This window comes from Pempheris klunzingeri, chromosome 10 (genome assembly GCF_042242105.1).
Source record: "Pempheris klunzingeri isolate RE-2024b chromosome 10, fPemKlu1.hap1, whole genome shotgun sequence".
Taxonomy (NCBI): domain Eukaryota; kingdom Metazoa; phylum Chordata; class Actinopteri; order Acropomatiformes; family Pempheridae; genus Pempheris; species Pempheris klunzingeri.
The window spans coordinates 12,701,568-12,729,529 of record NC_092021.1 but is presented as its reverse complement, the minus strand read 5'-3'; the positions used below and the strand labels follow the sequence as shown (position 1 = coordinate 12,729,529).

Below are 27,962 nucleotides of genomic sequence, written 5' to 3'. Positions count from 1 at the left end.
CAGCACGATATAACAGCTATTTTTGGTTAAACAAAAAGATCAATCTCTGTAAGGATATGTACGTACTAGATATGTAACAGTGGTATAACTCTTTCTTCCACAGGAACAAGTTTGTGGAGTTTGACATGAAGCCAGTGTGCAAGAAGTGCTATGAGAAATTCCCTCTGGAGCTGAAGAAGAGACTGAAGAAGCTGTCTGAAACTGTTGCACGGAAGTAAACGCACTGAGCAACTGGAGGGAGAGAGAAAATGATGGTGGTCATTCAAGTCACATTTCCAGAATTGACAATCATATAAGATAGCATTCATGTGTGTTATATTCATTGTAATGTCACATTTAAGTTGGTTATTTCAGTAGAAGACTCAACTGACAGATAGTTGGTCAGTCAGTCAGATGACTTGCCTATTTGTATACCTGGGCCCTGTTTTTATGTTTTTTGGTTTCAAATTGGCTGGTAGGTACAAAAAGTTTTGGATTTGGTCCAGCAGATCGCCTCTGCTGGCAACCGCAAAACAGGCTGCAATGGCTGCAGCATAATCCTTTGGAGCAACTGCACCCAATGAAAGTACATCCATTACAAGTAGTTGTTTTAGGTCACTGACAGGCACAGATTGTTATTCAAAGTTCCTGACAGCCTTACAGAAAGGATACATACAACGATAGACCTAGATCCTTTTTGTTTAATCAGAAACAGCCTTTATATTGCTCTCCTCAAAGCCACCAGACTCCATCAATAACAACAGTAATTTTACCTTGCAGAACACAAGAGATAGTAGTCTAACAAACAAACAGTCTAACAGTCATTTCAACCCCAATATATGTGATAATAGGACCCAGGTTTAAAAATACCTGACTTAAGCTTTAACTTGTGCCTCAGTGCCTTTTGGCTCAAACACTGCACTGTATATGTTTCACATGCTTGCCTTGTTTCATATATATATATATATATATATATATATATATATATATATATAAACCATTGTGTGTCTGTTTGACAGACAGATGTTTGACTGGTGTTACTGATGCTCTGGTATAATAATGGAGTAAACCCAACGAAATTTGGAGAAATATAAGTTTTACTGAATGTGTACATAATATCTCTAAAATTCCCTGCTCTCCACCAATGTGTATTATTTTGAATATTATTAACATTCATTTTCTGACATATTATTCAAAACAAGTTTAGTTCTGTAAAGTTATAACTTCTTTGTGCATCTACAGTTTATTAGCATCATGCTGTAGCCTCCTTAATGCTTCAGTGATGGCCTCAACCATCTCCTGTATGGTTGGATTTTCTTGCTATGTGCTATGCATTTTATGTGTGAAACAATCTCCACGTTAACTGGTATTTAATTTGAGTACCGGTGTATTAGGTTCACTTGTGCAGTCTAAAATAATCCAATATAACAGCCCTGGATTAAATGCAAGTTTATAATGTTGAGTGTCTGTTTTATCTCCTCTCATTAAAACCTTGAGGGCGACAGAATATTAGAAAAAAAAGTAATGCAGTCCAATTCAACATCTTAACTACAGCTGAAAAGTCACCGAGAGTTGAAGCAACACCTCTGACACGCTGTCACCGAATACTGGACATAATAAGCTTCACGATAACAGGATTTATTGCATGGCAACTGGTGACTGTGTGTGTGTGTTACAACATGACGGCTCGTGGCATGTGCAGACACCGGATGCAGGAGTAATGGTAGATGTAAGAACATGTGTCCCTGCTGTTTGTAATCCGGAGAAAGTGATCCTCTTAGAGAGGTGCACCGACTTCCGTAGAGCTCAGACCCTCTTAGGAAAGAAAGCCAACTGTTGTGAGTGGGGAAAGAGTAATTTTCATTCTGAAAAATGTTCACTTGAGCAGTATTTTTATCGTAGAATGCTTATTTTTTACATAATAGTTAAATGGAAAAACACATTCCACTATTTAATGGAAATAGAGAGCCGTTGTTACTGTTGAATTTCTCTATTTATACCACAACATTTCTCATGTCATGTGGAAGTAAAACTATTTACTGGACTTTCCAGCTCCACTAAAAATAGTCCTGTGGACAGTTTTATTTGACATCATACTACCTGGGTGACTGAGATGACTCCACACTGCTCCTATACTGTATTTTATCTTCACAATGCTTGTCAAGACACAATATTTATTCATGTAAACACACCAAAGTGCATGTTCTGGACTTGAATGGTAAATTGGAGAGTTATTTTTCATTGTATCGAAGGTAATTCTGTCAACACATCTGAATAAATATGTATATCAATACACTGTCTTTGTATATGTCTTTGATTTACAGTTTCTCACTTCTCTTTGAATGTAATGCGACACCATGAGCAGGTTTAGGATGTACAGGTGTCAGTTAATAAACGTATGGCAGATTTCTTAGATTTGAAATGTAAAGGTTTCTGTGATTACTGTGGTTAAACACAGATAATTAATCACACTTGTTGGGAGTATTTTTTGTTTGTTTTTACGTGTACAGCTTTGGCTTGATTGTTCTACACTGAAAGTGTCATATTTATAAGGGCATAGTCATGTTAAAATACCAAGTTCAGCTTTATCCCCACAGTGATTTAGAGAAAATAAAACATTTTTTTTACATTTAACACACTTAAAGTCCTTGTAAAAGACGCGCACATGTATGGTTTAAAAAATAGCTGTTTAAAACATTGCAAGTATGACTGGGTTGTCATATTTCCTTTTTATTGTCAGTGAGTTACTTATTTTTTCTTAACGAAATATAATCAAATGAGGTCTCAACTGTCATTTTCAGTGTTATACAGAGTAATTATGTTCGTAGTGTTGCAGACTATTTGAATTATAGCATGACTCCTGATGCAAATGGCCTGAGGTCCGTGGTGGTTCACCCCAGAGAGCACAGCAGCCCTTCAAAATAAAGTGCGTCAGAGTACGTCACCCTCAATACTCGGTTCTCATTGGTTCAGGAGCCGGATTCAAGGAAGAACACGACCCACGTGACCTACTGCCATTCGACGATAATGACGCTGCGCAATACCGTCATGGGGAGTTAACGTTACGCAGTGACAGCCGAGCCGACATTAATGATAGTTTTTATATTTAGTGAACTCCCGGTATCCTGTGCACCACAGTCGGCAGATTTAGAGGTAATAGTTTTTTGAAGCCATGCGGCGGAGTAAGGTTGAGGTGGACCGTTACGTTTCCTCAGTACAGAGTTCATCTCCTTCGCTCAAAGAGGTAAGTTGAGCCGGCGGTTAGCATGTTAGCATGTTGCTGCCATCATGTCAGACCAGCATGTGCCAGCCAGTTGGTACGAGGAGACAACCTGAACACCTGGAGTAGCTTTACCTATCGTAAGCCGATAGGTAATCTGTTAGCATGGGTGTTGTGTTCGGTGTAACCGCTGTTAACCGCCCCTGGCTAGCAGCTAGCTAACGCTAGCTAACCGGCATGATGACGCCCCGTCGTGTCCTCCCACTTTAAGCTCGGAAAATGCGCGGCATGGGGTTGTTCAGCAGCGCTAGCTAGCTTGCTAGCCGTGCTAGTTAGCCTCCACTCGGTTACTCCGACCGCCTCTAACTACAGCTAACACTAGTTTTACACACCAGGAACAACGTAGCCACAATTTCAGGTTAAACCGGAGTGGGTGCTGTTAATTAATGAACGGTAGCTGTTCGCCAAACCTCACTCAGAAATGTTCTGCCGTTCAGCTTAATTATCGACTGGACGACTTGTCAACAGAAGTTACCGGACTGGTTCAAAGTTAACTTAATGTTAATGTCCCATTAAACATTTCCTGACAAGAAGAAGGTTAACCGTATTCTCCATAAATATATGGTTTAGTTTAATTGATATTGAAGCTACAAATCACACAGCACTACACGACCAAAATAACCAAAACTCACAGTATTCCCCTTGTGGCAACCCAAAACAATACATACTTACAGTGTATTGTTATAAATAACATCACTCCATTGAATAATGACATTAAAATACGGATAAGCTGCAATTATTGGGCCCTTTAAAACTGCAGTGTTTGCTTATTACCATAATGATCTCAGGTAATTTATTCCAGTTCCTGGCACCACAGAATCTGCTGGAATAAGATCTCATGTAAATATTTAACCTCAGCAAACACAAGTCAAGTCTGCAACAAGGAGAGGTAGTCTGCAGGGCTAGTAAGATCAGCACTAAACCATGAGCCTATAACCATGCTGGCTAATTATGTTGTTCACTTTTACAATATCAGGGCTGAGGTGTTTTATTTGAGTTAATGCCACCCAATGATGCATACTGTAAATAACCCTTTAAATGGCATCCTTGTGCCTGTTAGCTACCATAACAAACAAGATAAAATACTTGAAACCGCTTAAAACATTGTTGTTGCTTTGATACTCATCTTCAATGTTTTCTTTCCACAGAAACCAGTCAAAGGATTTTTATTTGCTAAATTGTACTTTGAAGCAAAGGAATATGAACTTGCGAAAAGGTAAGCACACAAACCTTCCCTTTGTTGATCGAATGTTTTGTGTCATCTCAATTGTATTGACAGTAATCTTGCATTTTTCATCACCTCCCCAGACATGTATCAGAGTATCTCAAAGTCCAGGAGAGGGATCCCAAAGCACACAAATTCCTTGGACAGCTCTACGAGAGAGAGGGTGACATCAACAAGGCAGTAGGATGTTACAAGGTAGGTAGAACATGTCTGAGGCAGAAAAAGAAGGCTAAACAGAGCCTTTCCTCCAAGTGTTTTAAAAAGCTGTTTACCATGTGTACACGTGTACTGTTTATTATCAGCCTTAATTATTGGCAGACCAACTAAAATGGTATTTTGCTATGGTATTATTACCAGCGCGGGGAGGTGAAATTGCACACATTGCTTTGGATGCTGTTGAATTTACGTAACAGCATATTTAAAAACAGCCTATGGCCTTTGCATGCTTTCTGTTGCTCCCATAGCATGCCATAAGGTTTTAGATGTTTGCCCTCCTTCTTTGATGTCATTGATGAAATACAGCAGGTTTGAAATACAGCAGGCAATCCATCAATGTAGACATTTAATTGCATTTTTGTTTGTTTTGTTTGTAAAATGGTGGTGCGCCCAGCTCACTGTGACATTCAGGAATTGATAGTCATTCCAAAAGCACAGATAAGCTTTATTGGGAGAAAATCAAATCCAGAAGGCAAACAACATAACAAAAATGAGTGTTATGAAAAGAAATTTGTTAAATTGGTCGACTTTTATATGTTCAAGCAGCTCAGATGTCTCAGCCAAATTCACCTCTGTGTTACCACGTTATTTTAATATAATAGACTTAATAAAGGGCGCTGTATACATGCATGTTTGTAAAAGTGGTCAGAAGAATTGCTTTCTGTAGTAAAGTTGGTTTGATAGTTGGTTAGATGGTGATGCACTTAAACATAACAAATCAGTCAATATGGGCTTAAACTAGAATAATAGAACACATCAGACTCACCAAATAAATAAACTAACCATTCTACTGGTCTTTTTCTACCTCTTCTTTTGCACATGTTTCCTCCTTTCACCTTTGGAACCATGACATGTTTACAGGTTTTTGTAAAACCTAACACTAGCATGCCTGTGTGTCCTTGTGTGTATGTAGCGGTCAGTAGACCTGAACCCAGCCCAGAGGGACTTGGTGCTGAAGGTGGCTGAGTTACTGGTCGGTAAGGAGGAGTGTGACAGCAGAGCAGAGTTTTGGGTGGAGAAAGCTGCCAAGCTGCTGCCGGGAAACCCTGCAGTCTTCAACCTGAAGGTGAGGTTCCTTTTCATCTCAGTCTCCAGTCCCTAAAATGTAACTCTCAATGAAGGAGGTGCATATTAAAGACAGAAAGGATGCCACGTTCACTCTCTTTGGTTTATCTGTGCCTCTCTGTGCAGGAACGCTTGTTGAGTCGTCAGGGTCAGCAAGGTTGGAACCGGTTGTTCGACCTCCTCCAGGCCGAGCTGGCGGCAAGGCCAGCTGACGCTCATGTGAACGTGAAGCTGGTTCAGCTGTTCTGTCAGGACGGGCAGCTGGATGAAGCTGTTAAGCATTGCCTGGCTGCTGAGAAGAGGGGCATGCTGCGCAACAGTGTGGACTGGTACACGGTGGTGCTACGCACACTGCAGGTCAGCATGGAAGGGCAGTAATGCACAGGATATTGGAAAGGCAAAGCATCTGTGGTGTGCTATTGTCTTTTAGATTTTCAAATCTAATTTATTTGACTTCAAAACAAAACTAAAAAATGGATGAACCTTTATTGCAGGAGTATTTAGCTCAGCCCAGCATCTCCAGTAATGAGAAGATGTGCCGTCGTCTCCAGAAGGAGCTGCTGTTGGCCCACTGCAGCCTGCTGAGAATCACACTGTCTGAGAGCAGTGTGCAGCCAAGCCTCGATGCCCTCAGAGAGTAGGTCATGGTTACACAAGCTGTATCCATCGAATCCTGATGTCCACTGTATTGTCATTTTTGGGAGTAACTTCCCTTTACATCATGGCATCCGGGTCACAATTCTGTGTCAAGCTAAAATTCATGTGCTTACAGAAGACCTGCAACATCTTTTCATGTCTGATTCAAACAGCAGGTTCAACACTGTTTTGAATGTTGTGGCTGTGGAGCCATTAATTGATGTACATGTGATTTACAGAAGGTGCCTTTAAAGAGGTTTCCTACTAGGTCTAAGCAGGATTATATCCTGAGCAAAATATACAATCAAAGTTAATATGAACAGCTGGTAAAATAAACAAAGTGAACACATTAATTGCGTAACCCTGTTTTATAAGAACCACAACATTTAACAGAAATCAGGAAGATTTTGAATTAGTGCAGTCGGTTTTATGAAGCACATCACTGTTTTTAGATTTTTTAAAATGACAACCATTTGTTTCCATTCATTTCACTTAAGCATCTTCACAACTGCAAGGAGCTGTGTATATTAAACTTTGTGTGTGTTTGTGTAGTTTTGACCAAGCTATGCAGACGCTGAACAGCGTCGCTGGCCGCCACACTGATGATCTTTGTGAGGTGTTTGTGGAGATGAGAGGTCACCTCTACCTGCATGCCGGCACACTGCTGTTGAAGCTGGCTCAGGATCGCCAACAGACCTGGAGGGCCGTCATTGACCTGGCTGCGCTGTGCTACCTGCTCGCATATCAGGTACTGACACCCCAACCAGCCGCTTGCCTGTCAGGAGTGAAATTAGCCTTTTAGTATATCATTTACAAATCCCCAAACTCTCGAATCTGTCTGGTTCTCTTCAGGATAGTAAAACAGAAAAAATGTTACGGATTTTCTTTTTCTTCTCTTTTACATTTTCTTAACTTATTTCCTTTTATACAAATGTAACCACATATTTTAACAATGCTAATGTGGTTGATGTCTTGACCTTTTTTGAAAAAGTTCTCTCCAAAAGCAGGTGTTGCAAAAGTGGCAGTTGTCCTAAAATCAGCTTTCTCTTTAAGAAAATTACTTTTTTTGGCTTTACCATACCCTTTGCATTGCTGCAAACTTACTCAGGACCGAGCAAAGCTGTGGCCTGAACATGGATGATAAAATAATTTTTCTTGACCGCTGCCTTGCAGTAATGCTGTCTTTGTTTGTCAACGTTTAAGTTTCCATTTGCAGACTGTATGACAGCCACGATGAGGAATCTTTGTAGATATACAGCTTCTTAATACAGTTTGTTGTGTTTGTCCTGCCACCAGGTGCCCAGACCAAAGGCTAAAGTGACCAAAAGAGACCAGTCGGCCCCACAGCTCCTGGAGCTGCTGGCTAACGACCGACAGAGTCAGGCCGGCCACATGTTGCTAAATCTGAGCACAGATTCATCCACCTTGATCAGAGAGGTCTGTCCATGTGTTCTGATTCAGATTTTAGCCTTTTTAAAAAACAGAAATGAAAAGTGTGCTGTGTTACTGAAGAGCAATGTAATCGATTGATTGGACATTTTACAACTCTGTCACAGCCGGGACTTATGCTCTATTGCTTTGTCTGCTTGGCAGACACAGACAGCACTGATAACCTGATGTGTAATGTAACATTGATTACATGTCTTATATGTTTAGGTGGTGGAAGCTTTTGGGAACCGTAGTGGTCAGGACTCTCTGTTTGAACTCCTGTTTGGACCACAGGCCTCCACTGGACCATCCTTCATTGCCAATGACAACATTCGCTCCATTAACACCATGGCTCCAGAGCTCACTCAACTGGCCAAGTGGGACGCTGGTACAAAACCAATACTCTGAATACTAAAGTAGCATGGTGATCTCTTCAGCTCTGTTCATTTTCAATTCAGGTCCACTTTTATTTTTAAGTTGCATTTGCAGTTAGATTTGGATTTGTTTGTTTTATTTGGGTCACTTTCTTCATGTTGAGTACTGCACTGTTGACTTTGGAGGACAAATAGCATTTGTTTGTAACTTAGCAATTAGCAGTGCAGGCAGACTTTACACACTGCTAAACAGCATTTCTACTTTGTAATAACATTGTAATAATACTTTGGTATCTCCTATGTAGGCGCCATCCTGCTGCATGGCGGTGACTTGCAGCATCTGAGCTGGTTGGGGCTACAGTGGATCCTTCTCACCCACAGACCGGCCCTGCGGGACTGGCTACAACAGCTCTTTCCCAGACTTACTCTAGAAACTTCCAAACTCGACACCAATGCACCAGAGTCCATCTGCCTGCTGGATCTGGAGGTAGGTGGAATCATGTGGGCAGGTTTCATGGGTCCACTTGACACAAGATGAAGTTCACAGATATCACTAATCTCCACTGATCACAACATCCCACCTAAGAATATTAGAAAGATAATATAAGAAACAAAGATTAGGTAGACAGAGCCTATGATAAGGTCAGTCTCATTAATCCTGTGTCTAACTAACTGTTTGTGTGCGTGCAAGCAATTGATTCTGTTGTTTGCGGTCTCATGTAAAGTGTATTGAAACTTTACTCAAAAATGTGCACGTAACTTATTTAAAATGTACAAACAAATTCAGTGGTTAAATGTGAAACCTGTGCTTGAAACTGTCTCCACATTGACTTGATAAATGGCACTTTTGCTACTCAGTTCTTTGTGATAACATTTAGAATAGAATAGAATAGTTTTATTGTCATTGCATTTACAATACAACAAGATCTAAAATGCTCTTCATTAATCACTCACTCCCACACACGCACACATACACACACGCACAGGCAGATATCCAATAAATAAATAGTACAGTGGTAAAGTGCATGAGAATAAAGTGCAATGCAGTGATAAGAGTCCTTGGGCAGTTCAGATGGTGGAGGTGAGGGGCAGTGGGATGGGGGGGGTAAGAGTTCAGCTCGTGAACAGCTGAGGGATAGAAGCTGTTCCTCAGCCTTGCCGTACAACACTTCAGGGCCCTGTAGCAAATTCAAATCCATTTGATATTTCTTTCAGAATGTAAAACTTTTTTTCTTTTGTTTTTCATCCCCATCCAGGTGTTTTTACATGGTGTGGTTTTCTGTAGCCACTGTCAGCTCCAGGAGACGGCGAAGCTCAGCAGTGGAGTGAACCAGCAGCAACAACAGCAGCTCTATGAGCCTCGCTGCCTCCCACTTCCCCTCCTCCGCCTCTTGACCACCGACAGGCAGAGGGAGTGGTGGGAGGCCATCTACAGCCTCATTCACAAAAGAGCAGCGTGAGTAGAGCTAGGGTTCATTATAAAATATACAGTATATTTGTCACAGTGCAAAGACGATTTGACAGAAAAGAAGTATTTCCTCAGTGCCTAAATTGGTATTATTGTCATCGTCATCATCACCCACATACACAAACACACCAACTTTCATGCACTTCAGGCCTACACTACCTTTTTTTGACATTATTACTTTGTGTCTTGAGGTGAGAGGTAATGGGGAAGGGACCTCTTTCAAAATGACCATGCCAGTTTTTCTTTCACTAAAATTTTAACTTGGGATCATTATCTAGTCCCCTTCCAATGTGGTGCCCTAGATCGTCTAGTTTCATATACCTGTTAGGGATGGGACAAGATTTTTGTTACATTATAAAAAACTGAATAGTTTACACAACTGTCGTCTTGTTTTAAGAAGAATATTTTCCTTCATTTTTCCCAGTGCCTAGTAGTACACCCGTTGGCAGCAGTAGATCAATCCGGGGCACTGAGATGAAGCCAGGTCTCTCTAGATGTGGGCACAAACAGCCTCTGAGTTTCTGTTGCTTAAGCAGCTTGAGTTCCATTTCTTTCAGCCAATCTGGACATTAGCTAGAAGCAGCCGTAGATACCAGCTGTGTTAAGTTAGCGCTTATCCTGGCTCTCTCTTCTCTCCGCCTGAACTATTCAAATAATCTTCAAATAGGTCACTGTGACTTATAGTATTTTTGCTTGAAATGCATTATACCTGTATCTTCACTGTAGCTGCAAAGCTGAGCCCGCTACAGCCTGTGAAACACCCTATGGGCTGCCCGTTTCCATAGTTAAAGTCATTGTATTTAAGCACTAAATATTACCTTGGCTCTCTGCTATCAGACTGTCTCTAGATGCTGATAAACATCTCAACATTTTCAAAAAAGAGACTGACATCAGTTTGAAATCTCACAAAAAAATCACAGAAAATTCAAACTTGCTGACCAAAGCAAACAGTGAACCTCCTTGGTAATGTGGGTGTTAAGACTGTGCAGGTGTGGGCATGAAGATGTTGGAGTGCTCTGTCATTTTAGTGTAAACGTTTTGTGTGTCCTAGTGTTCAGTTTTTTTGTTTGTGTCTCCTTGTAGTCCTGGCATGTCAGCCAAACTGCGGATGATTGTCCAGCATGGCCTGAACACTCTGAGGGCTGGAGAGAAAAATGGACTCCAACCAGCTTTGGCCATCCACTGGGCTCAGTGTCTCAGCCAGACGGTACACACTCACACACACATGCACTGTTTCCACAAGCTCTGCAAGTAGCTTGCTTACTTGACAAGCAGGTGCAGTTCTAAGAGGTTTCTAATACACTTTTTTTCAGTATTTTTTAAATATACCAAACTCTTTCGTTTAAAACACTTCTTGCTAAATAAAAGTGTAAATTACAACTTAAACAGCAAGGCACAGTTACGCTAGTTTTTGCTTCGATGCATAATGGTTAGTATCATTAGTACTGCACAATGCTGTGATGGTCCTAGATTATTGGGTAACTGAAAGCATTGTACTGTCACAGTATAAAGGTACCAGTCAACAAGGTGAACAGGTGTATGTGATGCATGATCATCGAAATGAGTATGTCAGTAGAATCAGCTTCCCTTGTTACTATGATCGTCAGCTAGAAAGGTGTCCAGATTAGTTGTGGGTGACTGTTGTGCACACGCAGACGTGCAGCGCGGCCAGAAAAGTAGCAGTTGGATACCTCACCACCTTGCCAAATGCTGCACAGGCACACTTGCCTTTCCACCTGCTGCTTTCTGTCACTGTACAACTGTTAAATCCAAACAGTCACATGTGTTGATTCAGAATCAGAATTCTTTTATTGTCATTGTGCAAGAAGCACAACGAAATTGAAATGAGAAACAGCAGCTCTCATGGACAGTGCAAACAACGGAAGGTACAAAATACAGAATAGTGCAAAAGAACGACAGAATAAACTTTAGTGCAAAAACTGTATTGGGGGGGTATTAACATTGGATTTTGAAGAAAAAAAGGTATGTCCAAAGAATGAAAATTGAAATGAAATGAAAATATTTTTATATATATAAAAAAAAGTATATTCTTAATTAATTATAGCTTAATTATATTATATTAGCTTAATTATATTATTAAAAAAATTCTCTGAGTCCATTTGTTTTCTGCTAGAGTTTGTAACAATATAAGAAACTGTCTGACTTAATGTTGTCCGCCCTGCATTAAAAGATAAATGTGGTATTTTTTTAAAACCGTAGCGCTATTTTAACACATTTTAGGTCTGAAATGACTGGAAGGTAGAAAAACCTTTGGAATTGGTCCAGTAGACCACATCAGCCAGGAGCTAAGAATGGGCAGTGAATGAACCTCAAAGGCTGTAAAGTAACCCTTTGGGGAATTACACCAATCAATCAAAGTACGTCCACTAAAAGTGCTCAGATTGTAATTCTAAGTGTCTGACAACATTACAGAAAGGATCCCACCAGACAAAACCTTAATTTTACACAGGTGTACCGCTGTCTTATTTGTGTGACATCTTTGTGAATCGAAACAGCTGTTATCAGTAATTTCAGTGTCCTGCGGGATAAAGTTACCCTTTTTGTCAAAGGAGTCTGGGTTTGTATAGCACATTACAACAGCTGTTTCTGGTTAAACAAAAAGGATCTTACAGGTCTATCTCTGCAGGGATCATTTCTGTGATGCTGTCAGACACTTTGTTTGCCACTGAGAGGCTCACATTCTTATTCAAACACTTGAAGTGGACTTACTTTGATCTGACGCAACAGCCCTGAAGGATTACATTACAGATCATTTGCTACCTGTTCTCAGCTGCTGGCAGATTAGATCTACTGAACCAATTCCAAAAGTTCATGTACTCACCAGTCATTTGGATGCCAAAATTTTCACACACAAAAAAGAAAAATTAGGGCCCAGGTTATCCTTTAGGCTCATAAGGCAGGCAAACTGTCTATCCTTGATGTTCAGCTGTCTTTGTATGTTTTATAACTCAGGGTGATGGAGTGAACTCGTATTACGACCAGAAGGAGTACATCGGCCGCAGTGTCCACTACTGGAAAGTAGTACATCCTCTGTTGGAAAGGATCAAAAACAGACGCAGTATACCAGAACCCCTGGACCCTCTCTTCATACATTTTCCCTCCAAAGACATTCAGGTTAATACTATTGTCATAGTTTCCTTTTTACTATATGAAAATTTGGATGTATGTGGAGATGGGTGGGACACTCTTTGTGACCACTCTTCAATTATGTTGATGTTGTATTTGAACTTTTGTGTGTTAAGCCTTTAATGTGTTCAGTGAATATAAATTATGTGCTGAATATGTTTACATTATAATTAACTTAAAATTACAATGTTTGATTTTATTGCAGAACTTTCTAAATACTAACACAGGTTTACAGGTTTTTGAATTTTCTTTAATCAGTAACTGCTGCTGTAGGTCAAATGGTAGTAGTATGGTAGATCTTTGGGTTAATTTCCCACTCAGGCCCCCACAACAAATATATGCACCTATGATACTAATATATTTCTAAAATGAATAATTGGTGTTCTTTTTCAGATTTCTTCTGTCAAGGGTTATGAAGAGGAAGCCAGGATAGCATATGCGGCCCTCCTTGACATAGAAGGCAAGACAGAGGAGGCGATTGCTACCTTGGAAACCATCAATAACATGTCATCCATTTGGCATTTGGCACAGGTAAGTTATACGTTTCATCTGTCTGAGTTAAGTTTTGTAATCATGGGGGGAGAACAAAGAATACAACACATAAAACAGTGGCTCCTTGTAGTGCAAGACAGAAGGAAGTGCATATCTTTACTATTTGTGTTCTCTGATGTGCTGCGTATCCCTGGCAGATCTACCAGCGGCTGTCAGAGGAGGCCAGCAACGGGGTTGAGGAAACCCAAGACAGGTGCATCACTTTCCTGAGAAAGTTCCGGACCTACTTATCCAAGATCTACAATGCTAATGCAGATGATATTGAGAAGGTTGGTCCCATTTAATGTAGCTCAAAGCAAGCTGAGCTTTCATATATCAAAAAGTAGTGACACATTGTTGCTCTGCAGCTGGTTTAACTTTTGTTATACTCTTGTCCCAGCTGCCTGTTTCCATGGAGGAAGTTGTTGACCTCCTCAATGACGTGAACCAGCAGCTGGGGGAGAGTGGAGAGGCCATGGATGAAGAGGAGGAGAAGGAGGAGGAGGGTAGAAGAGGACCAGCCCACTCCAGCCCTGCTCATCCCACTGAAACCTCTGCCACCATATCCCACATAAAGTTCTCCACACCCTCTCCGAACAAAAGTATCGTCTCTCCTTCCAAAAGACACCTGGTAGGTTCAGAAGACCGTCTGAAATTTCTTAGTTGTTAGCTATTTTGTCGTATTAATCAGAGATATTTACTCACAAGACAAAGTAATGACTTTTCGTTATATTTCTTTCTCAGATTTCCCCTAAGACACCACCTCATTGGGTGGAGGACCAGAAAAGTCTCCTCCAGATGCTGTGTCAGCAAGTTGAAGCCCTCAAGGTCAGGATAAGAGATTAAATGTCTATTAGTATTGTTGTTATTATTATTATTACCACCATTTAAGTCCACACAATTTCACACTGGTTCCATTTATGCGGAATAAACTGGTGAATGAGAAGAGGGTTAAAGTTTGACAGGGAAGCAAGTTCTTGTGCTAATAGTAATGGACGGGTATGTTCTGCTGAATTTATCATAAGAAAAGGAAAACATATGGAAGAAGTGTTTGAGACAAGTGTTTAAGGGAAATTACAAATAAAGGCATGTCTCTAATATTTTTCAAGTAAACACCTGTTTCTCTCTTCAGTCTAGCCGAATAAACACTATTTGACATTTTACAATAACTAAGATAAGAATGACTTGGTATATGTTGTTGGTACTCTACATATTCAGCTTTAATATTATTATATTATAGTGACATTTTCTGATGTTTTCTGGATGTCAGATGGAGCCACTTGTCATTAAGCTCCTTGTTTTGCAGAATGAAGTCCATGATCTGAGACACAACTCTTCAGGCAATGCAGACTCTCCTCATCACAAGATGTATGGGGAGAGCTACGGGGCTGAAGGTCTGCAAGAGCCTTTTACCCCAGTCCAGTCCTACCATGGGGCCCCCCTAACAGGTCAGCACACTGCTTAGAACCAAAGCATGTTGAGATTTATGGCTACATATTTTTGTCTACAGGTATCGGACAGAAATCGTTTATAAAATTTACAAAATCTTTCTATCTTTTTTGAAGTTGCCACCACAGGCCCTTCTGTGTACTACAACCAGTCTCCAGCTTATAACTCTCAGTATCTCCTGCGCACCGCAGCAAATGTGACCCCCACCAAGGTAATTATCACAGTTTAATACTAGTTCACAGTAATAAACTTGTTCAGAGTACATTGAATGCCATTTTATTTTCTATTTTCTCTTTACACAGGCCCCAATGTATGGTATGAACCGTATGCCACCTCAGCAGCATATGTATGCCTACCAGCAGCCCACTCATACACCTCCATTGCAGACAGCCCCAGCCTGCATTTATCCTCCTCAAGAACAGGTCTTTGGTGCCCCTCTCCGGTTTGAATCACCAGCCACAAGCCTTCTGTCCCCATATAGTGAAGAATATTATGGCCAGAGTGTAACCCAGCAAACCACTAATCCTCCCCTGCCTGAACCTGGCTACTTCACCAAGCCATCAGCTGTAGTCCCCGTTCAGCCACCAAAGAGCATTGAGGGGAAGCCCGTGGACTTTGGGAAGCTCTCCTTCAGCCAGCAGGCACCTGCTGAAGTTCCCAAAGTGCCTAGTTTTGGAGCAGTTGCCCAGTCAACGCCTTCAGCTGCTTTTAAATTTAACTCTAACTTTAAATCCAACGATGGAGATTTCACTTTCTCAGCTTCCCAGGCCAAGCGCAGTGAAAGTCTGCTTGGTCTACTTACGTCAGACATTCCCACTAAAACGGATACTGTTCCAGAGAAGCCTCCAGCTCAGGAGCAGCCCTCCAGCCAAACAGGCATCTTCACCTTTGGGAATAAAAGTGTAACAAACTTCTCCTTTGCCGACTCTTCGCAGAGTACAGGCACTGGGAGTTTGTTTGGAAAGGTGGAGCAGCCATTTAAATTTGGAGATGTCACCAAGCCAGCGTTTGGGGTCGCCACGCCTGCAGCAGAAGAGGAAAGAGCAGTGGAGAGCGACAATGACAGCACTCATGTTGAGGAGGATGAGGATGGTCCTCACTTTGAACCCATCGTACCCCTTCCTGATAAAGTAGATGTTAAAACAGGTGAGGAGGAGGAGGAGGAAATGTTTTGCAACAGGGCAAAGCTGTATCGATTTGACACAGACACGAAAGAGTGGAAGGAGCGGGGCATTGGCAATGTTAAAATCCTAAAACACAGTACTAAAGGGAAGGTCCGCCTCTTAATGAGAAGGGAGCAAGTCCTTAAAATCTGTGCAAACCACTACATCAATGCTGATATGCTACTGAAACCGAATGCTGGCTCCGACAAATCCTGGGTCTGGAATGCCATTGATTATGCAGATGAAGAGCCTAAGCCTGAACAGTTGGCCATCCGCTTCAAAACAGTAGATGAGGCATCACTTTTCAAAGCAAAGTTTGAGGAAGCCCAGAAAATTGTACTCAAATCACCAGAAAATCACAATCCGCAGCAGAAGAAAGAGGAAAGTTTAAAAGACTCTGAATCTCTGGCAGCCCAGTTTGCACTTAAAGAAGGGGAATGGGACTGCACTGTGTGCTGTGTAAGAAATAAACCCACAGATGCGCGGTGTGCTGCATGTCAAAGTGCTAATCCCAATTCTTCATCCAAACCAGACATCCAAGCTGCTGGTGAAACCAAAGCCAGTCCCTTTACTTTCAAGTTTGGTACCGATTCATCAAAACCCAGTGGTTCTGGATCTACATTTACTGGATTTGGTGCTTTTGGAGCCTCTATACCCTCTTCATTTTCATTTGGCATCAACACCTTAAAACCTGCTGACGCAGTTACCAGTGCGTTTGGTTCTGGCTTTGGGGCTCAGTTTGGCAAGAAGCCCGGGCAGTGGGACTGTGATGTATGCAAAGCAGGAAATGAGGCCTCTGCAGACAGTTGTGTTTCCTGTAAAGCTCTTAAAGCCTCACCTAAAACACCTGCCTCAGCCCAAACAGCACCAGCCACAGTTATGCCCACAGCGCAGCCCTCTATACCTGCTATTGGCTCTGGGTTTGGTGCCCAGTTTAGCAAGAAGCCCGGGCAGTGGGACTGTAATGTATGCGAGGTAAGAAACGAAGCCTCTGCTGACAAATGTGTCGCCTGTAATAGCCCCAACCCTGCTGCTAAACCAACAGAGGGGGCTCCAGTAGCATCAAATCAGCCAGCAGTGTCAGGATTTGGGGCTGCTTTTGCAAAAAAGGATGGGCAGTGGGATTGTAATGTATGCGAGGTAAGAAATGAAGCCTCTGCTGACAAATGTGTCGCCTGTAATAACCCCAACCCTGCTGCTAAACCAACAGAGGGGGCTCCGGTAGCATCAAATCAGCCAGCAGTGTCAGGATTCGGGGCTGCTTTTGCAAAAAAGGATGGGCAGTGGGACTGCAGTACCTGCCTGGTCAGAAATGATTCATCAGCCACTGAATGTGTTTCCTGCCATGTCCCACATGACACTCCCTCTTTAGAAGCCATGTTTGCAAAGAAAGATGGACAATGGGATTGTGATGTTTGTCTGGTGAGAAACGATGCCTCTGCCAATAGGTGTGCGGCCTGTCAGACACTAAATCCAAATGCTACAAGCACAACCAGCACTGCTCCCTCAGCCTCCACATTCAGCTTTACCTTTGGAACCAAGAGTTCTGCAAGCCAACCTGCTGGAGCTGGGTTTACAATTCCTTTTGAAGCTGGCAGCACTTTTCAGTTTGGCCAAAACAAAGATAAAAGCTCAGCTGCCTCTTTTAAGTTTGAAGCACCCCAGTCTGGATCTAGTACCACAAGTTCTTCAAGCTTCTCTTTCTCGATGCCTGCTCCCACTGGTGGCTTCAAGTTTGGCATTCAGGACTCTGTAAAAGAAACCCCTTCAACCAATAAGCAAACGCCTTCATCAGGGTCAGCCTCCAGTTTTCTGAAAAGCATAGCAGACAAGCACAAGGAGAAAGAAAATATGTTAACATCCTCATCAGGCCAAACGGAGCAAGATCAAAATCCATTGATTGCTGGAAACACCAATACGTTCAGTTTCGCAGATTTGGCACAGTCCTCTGGAGGAGATTTCCAGTTTGGCAAGAACGACCCTAATTTCAAAGGTTTCTCTGGGGCAGGGGAGCAGGTTTTCTCAACAGTACAGATAACCACCGCCAAGGCAGATGCCTCAAATGAACTTGAGGAGGATGACATGTATAAAACAGAAGAAAATGACGATATCCAGTTTGAACCAGTGGTCCAGATGCCCGAGAAGGTGGACCTGGTAACGGGGGAGGAGGATGAACAGGTTCTTTATTCTCAGCGACTCAAACTGTTCAGATTTGACACCAACACCAGTCAGTGGAAAGAGCGTGGTGTAGGAATCCTTAAATTCCTGAAGAACAACACTAATGGCAGGCTAAGGGTGTTGATGAGAAGAGAGCAAGTGTTGAAGGTGTGCGCCAACCACTGGATCACCACCACTATGAATCTGAAGCCCTTGGCAGGCTCAGACAAAGCATGGATTTGGATGGCCAATGACTTCTCAGATGGAGATGCTAAACTTGAACAGCTGGCAGCGAAGTTCAAAACCCCAGAGCTTGCTGAGGAGTTTAAGGAGAAGTTTGAAGAGTGTCAGAGACTTCTCTTGGACATCCCCCTACAAACCCCCCATAAGCTTGTTGATTCAGGCAGAACAGCACGTCTCATTCAGAAAGCAGAGGAAATGAAGTCTGGTTTGAAAGACCTGAAATTCTTCTTGACAGATGAGAAAACAAAGATCAAAGATGACGACAGCCAGGGAGACATTACAACAACCAGCAATGTTTCAAGCCTTGTAAACAAGCCTCATGGTGAAACCACCGGCCCCACCTTGGAGTGGGATAACTATGACCTAAGAGAAGAGGCTTTAGATGATACTGTTGACTCCTCAGTCTATGCCTCTCCCATTGCCAGCAGCCCGCTGAGGAAGAACCTTTTCCGCTTTGGTGAATCCACAGGTGGGTTCAGCTTCAGCTTCCAACCTGGCATCAGCCCCTCCAAGTCTCCTGCTAAGCTCAACCACAGCAGAACCTCAGTGGGCACTGATGACGAGCAGGATGTAACCCAAGATGAGGAGAGGGATGGCCAGTACTTTGAACCTGTTGTCCCCTTACCTGACCTGGTGGACATTTCTACAGGAGAGGAAAATGAACAGGTGGTCTTCAGTCACAGAGCCAAACTCTACCGCTATGACAAGGAGCTGGGCCAGTGGAAGGAGAGGGGCATTGGAGACCTCAAAATCTTGCAGAATTACGACACCAAACAAGTGAGGTTGATAATGAGGAGAGACCAGGTACTAAAGATCTGTGCCAACCACTGGATCACATCAGCCATGAAGCTGGAACCTATGAAGGGCGCAGAGAAGGCCTGGGTCTGGAGTGCCATGGACTTTGCTGAAGTAGGAGATGGTAATATTGAGCAGCTGGCGGTTAGATTCAAGCTTCAGGACACTGCAAACGCATTCAAACAGGTCTTTGATGAGGCCAAGGTTGCACAAGAAAAAAAGGAACTCATGACTCAAGTGACATCCAGGGTTGCCACACCTCAAGATAGTGGACCCACAGGATCTGCAAGCCTTGCCACTTCTGTATGTGGGAAGGCAGCCATTGCAGTTCTGGAAGAGACCACAAAGGAACGTACAGAGATTTCCACCGATGGTAAGCCATGTGCAGCTGCATCCCCGAGTCCAGTCAACCCCTCAAAGACGGTGGTGTCACCCCCTAAGTTTGTCTTCGGCACCGATAGCCTTCAGAGGTTTTTCGGCGTTCCTAAGTCTGGCTCTGAGACTGCGGAATCTGCATCCAAGGCTTCACCTGCAGCACCTGTGTTTAAAATCCCAGAAAAAGGTAATAAATGTCTCAGTATATGTGCAGTATTTGTCTGATTTTCTGAGTTTTTGAATGAGTACCACAACTGTTTTTGTTCATTTGAGTTGTATTCCATTGTCTTGTCTCATCTACATCTCATTGCTCCATCATCCCTCAGTTGAACCCGCCAAGACAGAGATAAAAATTTTAAAGGACCTCCCCTTGTAGCCACTTAATATACAGCACATTGTTTCATTTTATTATAATATTCTGCACCTTTTTAGCAAAACTGTACACAATAAATTGTGTAGTAGGTTTTAGTGAACATGCTGCAGGTGTTTCATATCCACCTAGCTTGAACACAGTTCATAATAGACACTCATATAGTGCTTCTCTTTGTCCTTTTAAGACTTCTGGTCTTGTTTTCTGATTATGATACTAGCCTCACAATTAGTTTCTCTTCGCCCAACAACCCATCATCCTTTAGGGCTGGATTTTAGGCTTTTCAAAGATAACCCAATGGCTTTTTGGACCTGCACATCAACCACCCAATTTGAACCCCAAGGTACTCTAATCACTGCAGTGTGTGTTAACACTATTCAGCTGTCACCTGGCTGGCCCTTACTAGTAGAAAAAAATAACCTGGATGCACGGAGTGAAAATTACATTGAACCTAATGTGTTGCATGTCCAATGTGTGGAAGTGCAGTTTTTATTGTACACAGAATTTTAGTAATTAGAACTGTACTTTATTACTCCATTTTAAATATCTGGTTCATCAGGGTGAAATTGTGCGTAATGCATTTAATGTTGTTTAATGTTAGTTTTACAAAGCTCTGAATGCTCCATGAGGACATTTAAAAGGACCCGTTTCATAGGTCTGCTGTTGTAGTCGCTTGTATAAGATAAAAGGCTGGAGATGCATTCAATACAGACAAAATCAAGATGACGGCGGCCTTAAACAAAGATGGTGATTTTGAAAATGCCAAACTCAAGGCTTCAAAGCGGCAGTCCACAATTCAATGGGTGATGTCACAGTGGCCACGTGTTCGTACAGTCTAAGCCAAAAACTGTTTTGACCTTGTAGAAATGCTACCTGTTAACTTTGTCTAAACAGTATTTCCCCGCCTACCAAAGAGCGCATGTTCAGACACACGTGACCAGTTACCATTTAAATAATCAATAGACAATCAGTTTAAAGGTTTGTGTGGTAACAGGCACATCAGTTTAAGTTAATGTCTTTTTGAAAGGTGAGCTTAGACTCCACAGAGAGCGTTCCCTCAGTGAGGAATGCACTGTGCAAACGTCACACATGCCATTTTTAGTTCAGGGTGAGTAGCAACAGTGTGAAATGCAATTCCCCGTCTCGTCCGGCTTCTGTCAGTGACCTCAGCAAAGGCTAATTAGAGTTAAACCTCAGGTACTGATGCTATTTAATGCTACGGCACCATGTGTTCAACAGTAAGTGGCCGACTCTGTCTGTCACACACGTGTAAATCAAATGCATGCCATTCATTTTTGCTGTGCATGACTTTTTGTGTGTGTGGAACTAACACCGGTGTTTATAAGCAGCTTAATTTCAAAACATTTTCCTTCCGGGCCTGACTGTGTTGTTCTACTTCTGTCTGTCATAGGGCCACCTGAGGCAAAGCGAGGTAGCGCCGGGTCATGTGAGGACTCGGAGGTGGAGGTTGTGTATGTCAGGGAGCCCACTGCTGAACAGGCAGCTTTAGCCAGGAAACTCCTGCTTCCTCTCACCTTCTTCTGCTACCAGAATGAACCAGGCTACACCAGCGACGATGAGACAGATGGTGAGATTGACACAAGAATGTAAAAGTGTGCTCTGTTGAAGTGAACATAGTAACTAGGATGACAATTCTTTATCAATTTCTTCATTCATTTTTGATCAGTTTTCTGTTCTGGGGAAAGTAGGCCTACACAGGTTTTCAACTGTTTATCTCTGATGTGTGACCACTATGTCTGCCTAATAACATCAGAACATGTTGAAATAATTAAAATGCTCTTTTTCTTAAAAGATACAATTTAGAAAACAAATTCAACACTGAAATAAACAATAATGCTTTCGAAATATGTGTATGAAGTAGCATTTAAATAAATGTTTATTTTTTTTAAAGGGAATAAGTTGAACCAAATGTTACACTGGCACATAAAATCAACTTTCACTTCTGTTAATTCCAGCATATTATAGCCGTTATTGTGCACTCGACACTGCACAGATTTTAGTGTTGAGCTTCCAGCTTCTTTTAGCAATGACTGGGCCTGATCATTGCTGCTTGAAGCTTTAATAACTAGCTGTGTCGCCATCTTTCTTGGTGAAATGAAGCCATGCTTTGGACTGTTTCTTCCTCTCTTCCATGAATCCTCCTTGTTGCAGGTTTTGAGTAGCATAAAATACCTGCTGGCATCGATAAAAGGAATTGATGAGCTTTGATTCTGATGGATCGGACAGTTTATTAACCCGTTCTCAACTGGAAGCGGCTCTTGACGCCCAACCCTGTTCACCACAACAACTACATGTGTCATTGTCTGTAAAGCTGGCCATCAAGGGGCTGAAAATCTGAATAGTTCAGTCAGAAGTCGACAAAACAAACTCAAAACTGTCATACTGTCTTGCTCACATGGTTCAGAGTCTGTTGGAGTGAATTGTAAACTGTGAAATCAACATCTTTCTTGATATCAAAACGGAAATTTTAAGGGAAATGTGTGTTGAATTTTCAGATGAGGACTATGAGTCTGCAGTAAAGGCCTTGAATGGAAAGCTTTACCCTGATCCTCCTGAGAGAAAAGCCGCAGCCTATGGTGATGGTACGTATGTCACATCCTGTCTCTCACCATTTTATCCAGTTACTCACCCCCACTTTTGTCATTCGTTAAAACTCATCAATTCAATTGATTTCACAGACATTTAAAGGGCTGTGATGGATAAATAATGACCACTATCATGTGAGAAATGTACTGTACACCACCAAGTATGTAGACTTAACAAAAAAGTAATGCTTCACACCGCATCCAGAGCCAGACTGCCAGGTGGTGTGGGAGAAGAAGCCGACGCCGGAGGAGGAGGAGAAGGCCAAAAGCCTCCAGCTTCCACCCACCTTCTTCTGCGGCCTGAGCACCACAGACAGCGACCCGGATCACGACAAGCCTGAGGACTTTGAGACAGAAGTTCGGAAAGCACAGCAAGACCTGGTAATGGACACAACACTTAGAGAGGGCATTGAATTTTAATTGGAGACACTACAGGGGAATAAGCTAAAAAACTAAAAGATATTACCATGATATCCCAGTTGATTATTTACATTAAGACTAATTAACTCATTATTTTTTGAATCAAGTTTTTGAATGTCTAAATATCCAAACGTTGCATTATCTAATTAAGTATGTGCATACATTTCCAGAATAGGATAAAGCCAGGTTCAAAATTCTTGTTTCATTTTGTTGTCATAGTGGAGCCAAAATTTTCGATATCTTCAGAGCATAGAGGAATAAAACTTTAAAATAACAGTGAAAGCAAAGCAAAATCGCAATCTCAAAATTGACCTGTGTGTGGAATGCCTGAAATGTCTCACTTAAATTCCTGAAATGTTTCAGGATGCCCAGTTGAACCAAACTGAAAAGGCCTCCAGCAGCTCTGCTGTGGTCTCAGAAGAGCCAACGTCATGCAGCAGCACAGAAGCTGCAGGCAGCACAGAAGCTGCAGGCAGCACAGAAGCTGCAGGCAGCACAGAAGCTGCAGGCAGCACAGAAGCTGCAGGCAGCACGTCTACAGCGGCGGAACAGACCTCAGACCAGCCGCCAGAGACTCAGAGCGAAGCAGCTCAGAGCAGCTCTCCCATTGATCTATCAACTAAGAAGAGCCCAGAGCCAGAGTCCAACACAGAGTCTGCACCCGTCCTTAGTACTACTACTCCTGCTGCAACTGCGAGTCAAGGTAAAGACCACCTCCTGTTCAGTACAGAATCAGCTTTTATTGGCCAAGTATGTGAACACATACAAAGAATTTGGCTTGAGTTTTTCCACTGCTCTCCTGTACATGCACATAACCAGAACAACACAGCTGAACAAAGTAAACACACATTCAACGTAAGCAACAAAAAAAAAAGGTCTATCATCATCTTGGTGTTTGCAGATATTACTACAGGTGTGAGACCAAAATGTTCCTACTGTGTCAATAAGCACATTTAAGTAACTCTGACGTTGGTCAGATTCTTAGCTCCTTTAAGTTGAAGACGTTTTGACATTGTGCCAGATTCACAGCATCCTGTTTTTATATTGTATGAAATGTGTCCTGCTTTTTATTTTCATTCCACTGCTTTTAAATGTTCAGCTCAAATGTTGTACAAGTTTGGAACCTAAAAGTGGGAAGATAAGTTACACCATCATTGTCTTGAGTCAGGTTTAATGCTGAGCTCTGACCTCACACGCCTTTATACAGCGTTGGTGTTGTGTCTGACCCGCCGTCTGCTGGAATCCTCCAAACAAAAGTGAGCGGTATAAAAACAGCTGCTGATAACTTTGTTCCTCCCACCACAGACCCCTGCAGCTTTGGCTTCAACTCATTCGGAGGCTCCTCTTTTGCTGACTTGGCCAAAAACACAGACGAATTTGCATTTGGAAAGAAAGGTTTGCTTCAGCATTGACATTTTCTTAAGATGGTATTTCTGACAACTACCTGTCTTATCATATTGTTACCAATGCGGTCTGATCCAGTCTGGTCTACGAGCTTAAACCAGTTTGATTTTATGTGGATCGACTGGACCGCCATTTGTCTGAGACATTCTGGCAAATTAAAAAGTAGCCTCTGTAGTGGTAAATCCAACTTTTACTGCATCAGTCATGAGCAGTATGACACCATGATAAACATAATAGTGATTGTTTAGGCTATAAACGGAGCCACTAGTGTCTGAGTAAAGTTACTGATGTTTGTCTTTAGCGTCTGTCGTGTATCCACAGCGTTTAAAGTCTGGTAACATCAGAGGATTATTCTGGATAAAATGTGAAAACAGTGAGACACTAGCCTTAGTCCTGTAGCGTTAGCAGCTGATGTCCAATCTGTCCAGCTTAACCTTGTTTTTAGCCTTGAAGGCTGACTTCCACTTACTTCTCAACCCTGCTGGTCACCTCCTGTGGATCTGATTCCTGCTAAAGTTCAACATTTTTGTTATTTTGATGTTTAACTTTAGAAGAAAAGTTGAGCTGAACGGTTGTTCATTTGTCCTGATTGTGGTGCCGCTTCACTCTCAGTCATGGGCTGTCATTATGCTCCACTCAGGAGCAGCTGAGTCATATGCAGCACCTAGTGGTAAAATCAGGTATTACTTGTCCGCTCTGGTCTTAGACTTGATATCAAACTGGTTTGAAAATGTTTGCATCAGATTAAGCCTGTTTCACTAAATATTTAATGTTTCTCTCTCGTTATGAAGACTCCAACTTTTCGTGGGCAAATGCTGGAGCGACAGTATTTGGGGCTGCAGTGACCTCAGCAACAAAAAACGGCGACGAGGCAGGCAGTGATGAAGAGGAAGCTTCTAATAATGTGGACATTCACTTTGAGCCAATAGTGTCTCTACCAGAGGTACCATAAAATGCTGCACTCCAGTATTTTAGTGTGTTTTTTAGATGTTCCTTTGAAGTTCAGTGAATGAGGTCCAGGACCACGACTCATCCTTTGGGTAATTGTGTGTCTCTCAGGTGGAGACGAAGTCTGGAGAGGAGGATGAGGAAATCCTGTTTAAGGAGCGCGCTAAGCTGTACCGATGGGACCGGGACCTCGGCCAGTGGAAGGAGCGTGGCATCGGTGACATCAAGATCCTTTTCCACCCAGCCAAACATTTCTACCGAATCCTGATGAGGAGAGAGCAGGTGCTGAGGGTTTGTGCCAACCACACAATCACACAGGCAATGGAGCTCAATCCCATGAACGCCTCTGCTAACGCACTCATCTGGACGGCCACCGACTACTCAGGTACACGCCCAGTAACCTGCTTTGTGCTAACATTTGCATCGATGCGTTTTAGCTGTCCTCTTCCTGACAGTCTCTCTGTTTTTCTAGACGGCGACGGCGTAGTGGAGCAGCTGGCAGCCAAGTTCAAAACCCCCGAGATAGCTGAATCCTTCAGAAAGACCTTCTGCGAGTGTCAGAGCCACATGGGCGACACCACTGGCGATGCCTCATTTACCTCCTTACCACAGATGTCCAGAGTTCAAGAGCACTCCAGAGACACCAACCCACGGGTGTTCCTCAGCGTGGCAGCCGACGGCCAGTCACTGGGCACCATCACCATAGAGCTTTTCTCCCATATTGTCCCGAAGACAGCGGAAAACTTCAAGGCTCTCTGTACCGGCGAGAAGGGCTTTGGGTTTCGGGACTCCATCTTCCACAGAGTCATACCGTCCTTCATGTGTCAGGTGAGGAGATTATGGAGACCGGGTCAGTACAAAAGCTGCATTTCTTGGTAACTCTGATCAACCAGGATTTGGCTTCAATATACTTTCTCACTTCTCAGATGGTTTGGTCTCACCATAATTGATAATTAAATGATTGGTTTAGTAAAAGAAAACAGAAGTCTTTTGAGTTTAAATAAAAAGTGAAAGCACTCGTCACTGTGCCGACCTCCTTTATACAAAATGAATTCTGTCATTTGTGATCAAGTGTTAATGCATCTTTGCATCAGTAAATACTGATTTATTATCCCCGCCTGGCATTTTGGTCACGTCAGCTTACAAACTGGCATTCTTGGAAAAGTTTGGTTTGGTTTTGAGCTGGATCATTTGCAGATAAATTCCATCCCAGTGTGTTCTGATGAACGTCGACATGAATAAATTCCCCTATCCGTTATCGACACCGCCATGTTGACTGTTGAATCATATCCTACTGTTATCTGATTGCTTCATACGTATCTTTAATGTAGTGAATTGTTGGCAATGCAGCAGCGTCACTGTTGGAGAGCCAGATCCCAAATACACACACACTTTGAATAAGTCCAATCAAATGGACAAATCTCCCTCACATTGGGAAGAATGGCTAACAAGCTCCCCATTGGTCTTTCAGGGTGGTGACATCACCAACAGTGACGGCACCGGAGGCAAGTCCATCTACGGCAGCAAGTTTGAGGATGAGAACTTCGACGTCCGGCACACGGGCCCGGGCATCCTGTCGATGGCCAACCGCGGACGAGACACCAACAACTCGCAGTTCTTCATCACCCTGAAGAAAGCCGAACACCTGGACTTCAAACACGTGGCTTTCGGCTGGGTCCGGGACGGCATGGACGTGGTGCAACAGATGGGAGAGCTGGGCACAAAGGAGGGCACGCCCGCCAAGAAGCTCGTCATCACAGACTGTGGACAGCTGTAGCTTTCCGAACGTTAAGACCAGGACTTGCAGCTTGATTTAGCTCATAAAGGTAAAGTAAGAAAAGACAGTGGACAGTGACGTGCTCCCTGTGCAGTGCATACCCTCCTGGTAAAACTGAATCCGTAGTCATTAGGCGTCTGAGAATGAAACGCTGAGCACAGGACCTCTGAGTGAGACCTCTCATCGTACAAACTGGGCTCCAGCAGCCCTGAATCAGACATTGTTTTGCTGTCCTATAACGTAGTCTCACACATGGGAAACATGGTGTGGATTGTGGGAGGAGGCACACGTACGCTTTCACTCTGTTGCACTTCTTTATCATCATCTGTTAATAAATCTCATTGTTTATTTTGTGTGTATAAATGTACATGGACTACTTTTTTAAAGTTTTTTTTTTTTCTCTTTTGTCCTGCATGTGCTCAGTTTGAATGTGCTGGTCCTCTTCATAAGTTCCACTTGGGTATTTTTTTCCCCCTTGTTTTGAAGAAGTCTTAACTGTAATTGACAGGTGAGGCTGTTCGTTGATGCACCTGCTGGTTGGTAACCGTTCCCCTGCCTTCTCTCCTAACGCAGCCTCTGTGTACTTCTTACTGTCGGGCTCCCCAAGTGACTTTACTTTGTGTAAGTGGATTCCACAACATGCAGATAAATGGACTTCATCTCACTGTGTTGCCCTGTGGAAGGTGGGTGGTTAAACAATGACATTACATCGGGTTTGGATCCATTATAGTTTGAGATTATCACAACATTGAAATGGTGCTTGTTGTACCAAAATAAGATGCTGATATAAAATAAAGTGCTTTACAAATAATGGCTGGCTGTTTGAAAAGGTTTTCTTTGTAAATGTTTCATGTTTATCCTCACTTAGTACATCATTGGTATTGATTTTAATGAACAATGGTTACA

At 42.6% G+C, this 27,962-nt stretch overlaps 2 protein-coding genes across 9 annotated transcripts in view; both read left to right on the top strand.

Annotated features, from left to right (window-relative positions):
• The window catches only part of lims2 (LIM and senescent cell antigen-like domains 2), a 29,391-nt gene extending 27,116 nt beyond the window's left edge, over window positions 1-2,275 (top strand). For 4 of the 5 annotated variants that reach the window (XM_070837668.1, XM_070837667.1, XM_070837665.1 and 1 more), the window contains exon 11: window positions 104-191. Coding sequence is in view for 1 of the 5 variants with exons in the window: in XM_070837666.1 (XP_070693767.1) it covers window positions 104-218 (115 nt within the window). In the remaining 4 variants the exon portion in view is untranslated. Of the gene's footprint in view, window positions 1-103 lie in introns of all 5 variants that reach the window. The other variant, XM_070837666.1, reaches the window with a different exon arrangement.
• A 747-nt stretch (window positions 2,276-3,022) lies between these two features.
• ranbp2 (RAN binding protein 2) lies at window positions 3,023-27,861 on the top strand. Of its 4 annotated transcripts, none has more exons than XM_070838199.1 (30): window positions 3,023-3,223; window positions 4,408-4,475; window positions 4,568-4,679; window positions 5,614-5,766; window positions 5,892-6,122; window positions 6,260-6,402; window positions 6,954-7,149; window positions 7,698-7,838; window positions 8,058-8,217; window positions 8,509-8,690; window positions 9,460-9,659; window positions 10,755-10,878; window positions 12,645-12,806; window positions 13,212-13,349; window positions 13,508-13,639; window positions 13,750-13,980; window positions 14,094-14,177; window positions 14,656-14,797; window positions 14,915-15,009; window positions 15,101-19,718; window positions 21,313-21,489; window positions 22,418-22,504; window positions 22,713-22,888; window positions 23,291-23,399; window positions 23,454-23,630; window positions 24,233-24,322; window positions 25,123-25,274; window positions 25,391-25,664; window positions 25,752-26,107; window positions 26,751-27,861. In XM_070838199.1, the coding sequence occupies exons 1-30, from the start codon at window positions 3,152-3,154 to the stop codon at window positions 27,054-27,056; spliced, it is 9,288 nt and encodes a 3,095-aa protein (XP_070694300.1). In that variant the 5' UTR covers window positions 3,023-3,151; the 3' UTR covers window positions 27,057-27,861. The 4 variants fall into 4 exon arrangements, with proteins under 4 accessions (XP_070694300.1, XP_070694301.1, XP_070694298.1 ...); XM_070838200.1 differs by adding an exon at window positions 20,167-20,244 and having other exon boundaries at window positions 23,291-23,630; XM_070838197.1 differs by having other exon boundaries at window positions 14,927-15,009; window positions 23,291-23,630.
• Window positions 27,862-27,962: the final 101 nt, after the last annotated feature.

What these genes read in the sequence shown, in the direction of transcription:
- ranbp2 (XM_070838200.1), top strand. Translation starts at nt 3,152, where the DNA reads ATGCGGCGGAGTAAGGTTGAGGTGGACCGTTACGTTTCCTCAGTACAG. An exon ending in GTTTAAAATCCCAGAAAAAG is followed by an intron (nt 19,719 to 20,166) that starts GTAATAAATGTC and finishes ATCATCCTTTAG; the next exon opens with GGCTGGATTTTAGGCTTTTC. An exon ending in CACCCAATTTGAACCCCAAG is followed by an intron (nt 20,245 to 21,312) that starts GTACTCTAATCA and finishes TGTCTGTCATAG; the next exon opens with GGCCACCTGAGGCAAAGCGA.